Raw genomic sequence first — 9,211 nt, forward strand, 5'->3', positions numbered from 1 at the left:
CTCCAGGTGCGCGGGAATTCTGGGGGGGCGCGTGTGGCGGACACAAAAGCCCACTGGTGTGGTGACATCATTCCGCGCACCAAGTGGGCGGTGGCCACGCCCGAGGGGTAGGCGTGGCCTCATGGTATACACCGGGCACCCAGCCCGGAGCGGTACAGTGTTACAGTGTGCTCTTACAATAAAGACGTTTATATGTTACCGCTTGTCCGCTGCCTCCTTGCTCACAAGCAGCGCGCGTAACGCCGCGCTTTAATATATCACTGTAGACTTATGAACTCTGAGAAATGATTGAATATAATTGTTCACTCACAGTTTAAACATTTCAGCAAAAACGAAAAGCTGAAATAAAAAATGGAAAATGAAAATGAAATGAAAATGAAAATGGGGAATTAATTGAAAGTCATGCAAAATGTGTCCTGTTAAATTCCATGATGAGCAGTTAATGTTTACTCCCACCAGGGAGTAATGCGTTCGATCGTGTCCGTGTGTGTGTGCGTGTGTGTGTTCGTGTGTTTGTGAACAAGATATCTGGAAAAGTTCTGTACGGATTTGGATGAAAGTTAGTGGGATGATTGCCCTTGGGATAAGGAAGAATTCATTCCTTTTTGGTGAAGCCCAGGATATTATTCTGGATCCAGGAATATTTTTTGGGAATTTTTTCGGGAATATTTTTCTTCTGTTTTCCTTTAAATACCATTTTCTCTGCAATGATTGAAGCGATTGAGAGCAAATTTTCACCATAGGAGGGACTCGGTCTGTAGAATACTTTTTATGGTAATTATGACGTCACGTGTCACGTGGTTCGGCCGCCATATTGTTTTGAGTGAAAAACACTAAAATCCAATTTTCTCCAAAACGCCTGAACAGATCGAGGCCAAACTTTGCAGGCAGAATCGCATACCCATGACGAACAAAAAAGTCAGCGAGTATGACGTCATGCATCACATGGTTTCAGAGTTATGACGTTTTTAAGCACAAACATTTAAAACCTAGCTCCTCCCTCATTTGTGATCCAATCGAGGGGAAACTTCACAGATCTGTTCAGCATATCAGTCTACTAAAATGTCCTTTTGGAATTTGCGATATGTCACGTGGTTTGGCAGAGATCGTTAATTAAACGCAAAACATAAAAACATTTATATCTCTTGAACCACTTCATTGATCGCCGTGAAACTTCATACTTTAATAGAAGTCATGAAGAGTAACAAGTGTGCAAAATTTGAAGATCATTGGATTTACGGTCTGGAAGCTAGAAGTTGTTATTGCGTGAAGAAGAAGAGCCTTCGCCTGTGGACGATTAATTATTTATCACGTGTACAGACCACAGAACTCAAATAGACGTAGAAGAACTATGCAGGCCGCTGTGTGGCCCCTCCGCCGCAACGCGGCAGCCATTTTAGTTAGCGCAAGACACCTCCGCTTTCTGCGTACTGATAGGCCTATTGTTAACACTAGGGCATGCCCGTACTATATATATGCCCGTACTATATATCTATCTAAAATTATATCCCCCCCCTCTATTTACATGAAATGGTTTGGTCCATTCGCAACGCCAAAGCGAACGGCGAACGGCTTGCGAGTACAGTGACAATCCCCCCCCCTCTATTTACATGAAATGGTTTCGTCCATTCGCAACGACCACAGAACCCCCCCCCCCTATATTTACATGGAATGGTTTGGTCCATTCGCAACGCCGGCACACGCGATCGTTCGCTGCTCTCTGATTGGTTGAATCGTTTTTTGGACATAGCTCGGTAAGTAATTGTCCGATTAATATGAAACCTTGAAAAGGCACATCCTCGGGTCCCCAGCAATATACCTGGCAAGTTAAAAGTATATCGGACCCGTGGTTGTCGAGAAACAGCGGTCACAGACAGACAAACGTACAAACGTACAAACGTACAGACAGAGATTACTGGAATTATAGATAGACTAGGGCATGCCCGTACTATATCTATATCTAAAATTATATCCCCCCCCCCCTCTATTTACATGAAATGGTTTGGTCCAAAGCGAACGGCTTGCGAGTGGTGACAATCCCCCCCCTCTATTTACATGCAATGGTTTGGTCCAAAGCGAACGGCTTCCGGAGTTTGGTAAAGAAATCGCCATCGCGTGCACAAACGCGCAGGAAAGCGAATGAATCGCAAATTCGTTTTTATTAGTTGTAAAACATAGTTTAACGCCAACATAGTTTGCAAACGTGAAATAAATGAATACGCTCTCAAATGTGCCGTCCGAGGCAGAGTGTGTCCGCCACGTTCGGCACACGCGATCGTGCGCTGCTCTCTGATTGGTTGAATCGTTTTTTGGACATAGCTCGGTAAGTAATTGTCCGATTAATATGAAACCTTGAAAAGGCACATCCTCGGGTCCCCAGCAATATACCTGGCAAGTGAAAAGTATATCGGACCCGTGGTTGTCGAGAAACAGCGGTCACAGACAGACAAACGTACAAACGTACAAACGTACAGAGATTACTGGAATTATAGATAGATGAGCAGTGTGAATGTTCAACAAATATCAGCAATATGCCTTCTTGTGCTGCAATAAACTGTACAAATCGACTTGTGAAAGGTTCTGGGAAAACATTCCACAGGTAAGTAATTTATTTTTCTTAATTATGAAGAGTTTACTCGCCAAACTCTAGTTAAACTTTCACGTTATGCACAGATGTAGTTTTTCGTTTATGTAGTCCCATCTGTTAGTTTGTGTGTGTTTGTGTGTGTGTGTGTGTTTGCGGATTTGTCAGTGCATTTTGACTTGAACTTAAGGACTCTAGCTCTTAATCTCTTCTCTCCCAATTTTGTTGAGCCACACACAATTTTGGGCTGTTAGGAGATGCATAAACATGTTCAGTTATCAAGGATCTAGGTTAACATTTGTCGTCTAATTAGACTAATAGGGTTGTATTTTGTAATCGCTTTCTTTATCGTTAGTAATTGTTACTTTGTGGAAAATATTGGTGTGACGCGTGAGTGAGTGCAATCTGTGCCCATTTGCCCTAGTTAATCATAATGTAGGGTGAGAGCCAAGATAACATTACGAGTTTAACTGATAAAAGAAATAAAGCTTGATAAAGTATTTCCCTTGCTGTGTGTACAATGTCGCCAAGCAAAAAATATTGGGGGCTGGAGTATGGTCTAGTGATTGAATTTTCGGACACTATACCGTATATAGAGTGTAGAAAACATGTGGGGGGCAGGCGCGTAGGAAGCAGTTTTGGTTGGGGGGGGGGGGGGGGGCAAAGACCCAAGGGGGCTCACAAATTTTGTCTTTTCTTTTGAATATAGATTTCCCAAGGATGGTTCAACCCTTCAGAAAGAATGGCTCGTAAAGATGAGGAGGGACAAGTGGACACCCAGCAAGTATGCCAGCCTATGCTCGGATCATTTTGATGCTGAGTGCTTTGACCGTACTGGCCTGATAACCAGACTTCGCCAAGGTTCAATTCCAACCATTTTCAACTTCCCAAATCATCTCCAAAAGGTGAGTAAAATTCAGAATTCTTGCATTAGGCCGGTTTACTAACTAAAGAATAGAGGCCAAAATAAAATAAAATAAAATTTTCCTTCCAAACTTTCTGACAACCAAAAATATATATCATAATAAATGAATGAATGAAAAATACAAAATAAACATTTTAATCAATCTAAAGTTCCGATGAAGTTTAAGCTACCATTGAAATGCAGACAAATTGTCTGATCCATTCCAAAGGCAGTAACACATACATGTACTATACATATATAATTTGTGAATTTTGGGAAACTGAACTAGTCTAGTTATACATTTTCTTTTGTTTATTTTTATCTTTGTCACTTTTAGACTGTGAAACAGCGCAAACCACCTCGTCCAAGAACCAGCCAGAACGACTCTCCAACTTCGTCTTCAGAAACACCACAGTGCTTGGCGGGTTCATCCAGCAAGGCACTGCCTACATCTCCAATCAAGCAACATCATCATGACCACACTTACTTTGTTTCGGATAGTCCAAAGGGTGTGAAACGTAAGCTGGACAAAATGCAAGATATTGTCATCTCTCATCAAAAGCGACTCAAAAACACTCAACGTAAATCTCGTAGACTTCGGAAAAAAGTCGACACTCTAGAGACCGTGGTAAACACCCTGAAACAGAAAAATCTTATGTCAGAGCAAGGACTAGACATGCTTCAAGCATCCTGCAATGTCCCCGCAGAACTGATGAAGCGTTTGGTGAATAGTGCAGCGGCATAGCAAACCAATTGTGCATTTTGTGATGGAAGCACCAAATTTGGCAGAATGATAGAATATTATATGGAGAACATTTTCAGATATGGAACCACTTTGGAATTCACCCCAATGTGGCCGCCATATTGGATTTCAAAATGGCGGCTTAAAAATCTTTAATTACAAATATTTCTGGTTCTATACCAGCTTCAGCCTTGATTTTAGTGTCTGGATGTACAAACCTGAGGTCAAGGAATTGAATGGTTCTACTTAGAAGTTGATTTACTGACGCCATATTGGATTCCAAGATGGCGGCTTCCGAAAATCTGCTGACCGATATCTCTGGTTCTATGCCAGCTAGATACTTGATTCTGGTGTCTAGATGTACATTTCTGAGGTCAATGAATGGAATGGTTGTATCGAAATATGTTTTAATGCACATAAGCAACTGATAATCCCATATTACGTACATTGTATACACACGTTCAGCAAGAGAACTAGCGAGCGTATTGCATCAAGTCGAGCACTTGGATTTTCAGTTAGGCCCACTGCCCCGCCATCGCCTTTGACCGTGGCATTGTTTTGTTCATGAGCCTGGTCTAGGGAGATGGCGGAGAAAGCATGCCTAGTCTTCTTGGATGTGAAGTGCCCCGCATGGAACTTGGCAGCAACATCTGGGTGTTTCTCTGCAATGCCAACCATGTCCCTGATGTGGACTGGTAACCAGCGAGCATAGTGGATATGGTCCAATGCAGCGAACCATGCAGCTAGCTCTGGTAGGGTGTCCATGTACAGCGTGAAGTTGGACTCTCTCAGTGAACGTATGTAGAGGAGTATACAGAGCTCCAGGTTAAGTACAGTGGCCCAGTACTGAAACTGTGGACATGCCGCTGCTCTCTGGTCACACCATGCCTCGAACTCCAATGGTTCCTCATCTCTTGCAGTTGCTTTTTCGTTGTATATGTCATATGCACGATGCTGCAGTATGTGTAGGGCAGCAACAGTTACTTGGTGGGCGCGTCTTGTACGGCTGACGTGAGCTGCACGCAAGAAGGAGTCTGCTGTGCCAGCTGTTGCTATCTCTGCCTGAACCAATGCCTGTGTCCAACCGCTGTCTTGCAGCCAGTCTCCTGCTGTCTTCAAAGCTGCCATCTCTGTGTGTAGACCACCCAGCATGACCACAAAGAGATCTTCACCATGTGTGTCTGGCCAGTTCCATTGCACCTGCTTAGCGATCGCATAAAGTGGTTGGTCCAGTGTGACGACGGGTATCTGTCCAGGGTTTAGCTCATTGATCGCTGCTTTCACGACATCCATGGCATGGCGGATCATTGGCACTGAGTGGGCTTGGTCATGGAAGAGGGGAAGCAAGGCAGTGGGTGTGACTGTGATACTAGCATCCTTGGCCGATTGGTTCTCTGCGTGATGTGCAGCCCAAGAAATGTTTCCTGGATTCTGTGTGTCACCACTGTCACATGCATCCTTCACAGTCTGGAGCCACCTTTTCTCTTTATCCAGTTCAGCTTGTGCAGGATTCCTCTGCAGCGACGCCTGGGTTCCAGCTGGTACAGGGTGGCTTTTGGCAAGTGAACTAACTGGTTGTACATCTGTGTAATACCGTGGAAGGTCCTCCACAGTCTTGACATTTGAGACACCCCCGATGATGACAATACCTCGGTCTGTGCCTTGATTGTCATAGTCTGAATGTTGTATCAATGAAATACCAGTTCCGTGGAAGGAGTCGTGTGCTGTCGTGGAACTGGGATTGTGGTCTATATTATCCACAGCTGATGTGGTGAACACTCCACCGCGGAGCTTTGGGGGACAGACCACCTTCTCCGCCCGAAAGCGCTGACAGACCCCATTCCCCAGCTCTGCAGAGACCCGTAGCACTCTATCATAGGCAATGCTGATCCCTAGTCCAGATAATGTGTCAACCAGTTCCCTCTTTCTCGTATGGGCTTGAAGCATCAAGCCAAGATATATTGGCAAAGGAGTCTCTTGACTAATGCTGTGTCGTACGTCTGTGCCTGCACCTCTCCTCTCATGCTTCACACTGTTGTATTTGAGAAGTTGAGCTATTGTCACAGACGCCGATGCCGATGACTGACATGCCTGATCTTTGATGCCTGCACCCTCTAAAATCATGGAGACCATTGTCAGCAGCAGTTGTGGCACAGACTCTTCTTGACATTTGTTTGAGAAGGACCCATTGAAAGGCTGAGATGACTGGAACATATCCTTCCTTATAATCCCTGCAGCTCGTGCCAGGTGCACAACATCACTGTCAATATCATGTTGACATGCCTTGGCTAATGCACTGCCAATGTCTTCCTGAAACACCAGCAGGACATCTCTTCCCTGCCTGTGCTCCTGCAGATCAGGGAAGTGTGCCAGGATACGCTCCTTGAGTCTGGTTGTATGGACTCGTGTTTCCAGCACAACTCCGAACTGTTCCATTCTCATTGTGTAGAGCTTGGTGAGGTCTGCCATCTTGAATACAGGAGCAGTGTCTTCTTCTTTAGCAGTTTCCTCTATGTACGTTACCAGTTCAGCAAGGACTATTGCTGAAATGACATCTACCATGCTCTGGCTTTGCTCAGCAAGCTTTTTTGCTGCCCTCACGCGGTTGTATAGGGATGTCAAACATTTCTTATGGTACTTGGCCTCTCTTGCGACCATGTCCCCAGCACTCAGTTGGGCTAACAAAGTGGTATCCTGAAGAAACTCTGCAGCCTTGCGAACGTGTTTATCTAGTTCCAATGTCGCTGCTTGATGAAACTCCAAACCAAGCTCTTGCTGGCAGAAGAAGCACAAATTGTCGCATATGCTATCAACACAAGCTGCCTGAGACCTAGTAAGCTTGTACTTATCTGTGATTGTACTGGGGATAGGGCTTCCCTCTGGATGACTTCTCTTCTGTACCCGCTGTAGCTTGGTAGTGTTATATTTCACCCTGCATGACTTGTGCCACTTGGCTTGGTGGGCAGCTAGAGTGGCAGCTATCCCTTGGCCTTCATCCAGTCGTTGCAAGTCCACGTCTTGTGGCAGCTTGCCTAGTTTATTGAATGCTGATAGATTGTCTTCAAGTGTCTTGTATCCAGCACCTGCATCAGTTCTTTTCGTGACAGCAGGACACTGTAGGGACTCTCCTATATCAACTTGACACAGAACACAGAGTTCCCAGTCCAGTGGCGTCTTTGGCGTTGAAGTTACATGCTTGGTAACATGAACTAACTTGAACTGCTTCGACATGATTGAAACCTGGATGGAGCAAACAAACAAAAAAGTCGTTTAATTAGGGGTTAATCAACGGACCAGCATGTTTTATCTACAGGACAATACACGACCCCCCCTGAAATTTGACACCAAATGACCTCTTTTAGGGGTATTTTTGGCCGAAATTTTCAAATTTTTCACTCCCCAGACCCCTAGATGTTCCCTTGAGCTCAGAATCGCCGCTGTAATGTGTCTACTGATGTTAGAAAAGATATAGGGTGAATGGGGCAATAATTGTGCCTGTAGGATTTGTTTCCGCCACCCCCCCTAAGGGTTACAGATTTTTAAAGCCGCCATTTTGAAATCCAATATGGCGGCGACCTTGGGTGAATTTCAAAGTGGTTCCATATCTGAAAATGTTCTAAATATAACATTCTATCATTGTGCCAAATTTGGTGCTTCCATCACAAAATGCACAATTCTTCTTAAATTTTTGCTATGCCGCTGCACTAGAAGGCTAAGTGTGACTGGAGGTGAACTCCCTCAAGCGTCTCGTCTTACTCAGGCCATTTCATCTGCTGTTCTTGCCGAAGTGAATTGCCACACCATTTTTGGTTCCCTGTCCGATCATATGTTTGATTGCGAGGCAGATAAGAATCATATGTACATTCTCATAAAGCGTATTGCTTCATCGTACGTCAAGATCCGAATGCATCATCTTGCCCGATTGAAGAATGAGAAGTTGAGTGGACCATTTGTAAGAAAACAATTATCAAAATTAATCTTGTTCAAACACCAGTGAGCTTTTATACAGAGATTTCTTCGGATGGCTTGTGAAAATGACATTCACATGTTGTAATGGCATCATTATTGTTTGTAACACAAGTACTGAATACTCCAGTACAATATACTTCACTGTGCAAACATTTTGAACTGTTAACTTTGCCCAATACAATCTTGCATAGGTCAATTATTTTCCTCAGTCGAGCATTTTTACCTGTTTATGGAAAATGTTAGTTCTTTGATGCCAAATTGCTCCCGATATTGTCAAATCAATTTTGTTTTTCCGAGAGACTTGACTTGGGCAAAATTACTTGTACTAGCATTTATCATATGTTTTTAATGCTTTTTCTACGGGAAATATATATATCTGTATTGTATTTTGACTGAATGGAAATATTGGAAAATACATTACTAGAAAACTAAGAAAAATATTCATGTTTGTTCTTGTGTTTTAACGTGCATATTAAATTGCATTCATCATTATAGATTCATAGAATAGATTTAAAGAATTAACAAATAGTAGAAAGAGAGAGGGAGAGAGCATATAGTAGAAAGAGAGAGCGAGAGAGAGAGAGAGAAAGAGAGAGAGAAAGAGAGAGTGAGTGTGTGTGGGGGGGGGGGGGGGAGGGAGGGGGAGGAAGGGAAGATGTAAAAACATGACCAGAAGGGGAAGATAGTAGAGTGAGAGAAGGGAACAGGAATGAGGGGGAGGAGGGGGGGGGTAGTGGAGAGCAAAAAAAAGTCAAGTTCTGTGATGGAGAAACTATCATACTGAGAATTGGCATGAGAAGGGAGTGGAAAGGGGGAGAGAGAGAGAGAGGGGGGGGTTGTGTGTTTGTTTTTAGAGCTGGAGAGACAATTATGTTGAGAACTGGAAAATAATAGAGGAAGAGAGGAGCAGGAAAGAGAAGGAGGGAGAGAGTGGTAAAAAGTACATGAGAAAGGAGCAATAGGCAGAAAGTGAAAGAGAGGGAGAGGGGGTACAAGAACCAGCAAATAGTAA

General features: G+C 43.8%; 1 protein-coding gene across 1 annotated transcript; it reads left to right on the forward strand.

The window, feature by feature from the left end:
• Nucleotides 1–2,503: 2,503 nt before the first annotated feature.
• On the forward strand, nucleotides 2,504–4,233 carry LOC137418605 (THAP domain-containing protein 1-like). The gene is made up of 3 exons (XM_078773607.1): nucleotides 2,504–2,599; nucleotides 3,294–3,489; nucleotides 3,826–4,233. Exons 1-3 carry the CDS (start codon nucleotides 2,532–2,534, stop codon nucleotides 4,231–4,233), a joined length of 672 nt encoding a protein of 223 aa, XP_078629733.1. The 5' UTR covers nucleotides 2,504–2,531.
• Nucleotides 4,234–9,211: the final 4,978 nt, after the last annotated feature.

The sequence above is a fragment of the Myxine glutinosa genome, chromosome 3 (genome assembly GCF_964187855.1).
Source record: "Myxine glutinosa chromosome 3, kmMyxGlut1.1, whole genome shotgun sequence".
Lineage (NCBI taxonomy): Eukaryota > Metazoa > Chordata > Myxini > Myxiniformes > Myxinidae > Myxine > Myxine glutinosa.

Bases quoted from the DNA above. Each gene is read 5' to 3' on its own strand.
- LOC137418605 (XM_078773607.1), top strand. From the start codon at position 2,532: ATGCCTTCTTGTGCTGCAATAAACTGTACAAATCGACTTGTGAAAGGT. The intron at 2,600-3,293 runs GTAAGTAATTTA...TTTTGAATATAG, and splicing joins TCTGGGAAAACATTCCACAG to ATTTCCCAAGGATGGTTCAA. The intron at 3,490-3,825 runs GTGAGTAAAATT...TGTCACTTTTAG, and splicing joins TCCCAAATCATCTCCAAAAG to ACTGTGAAACAGCGCAAACC.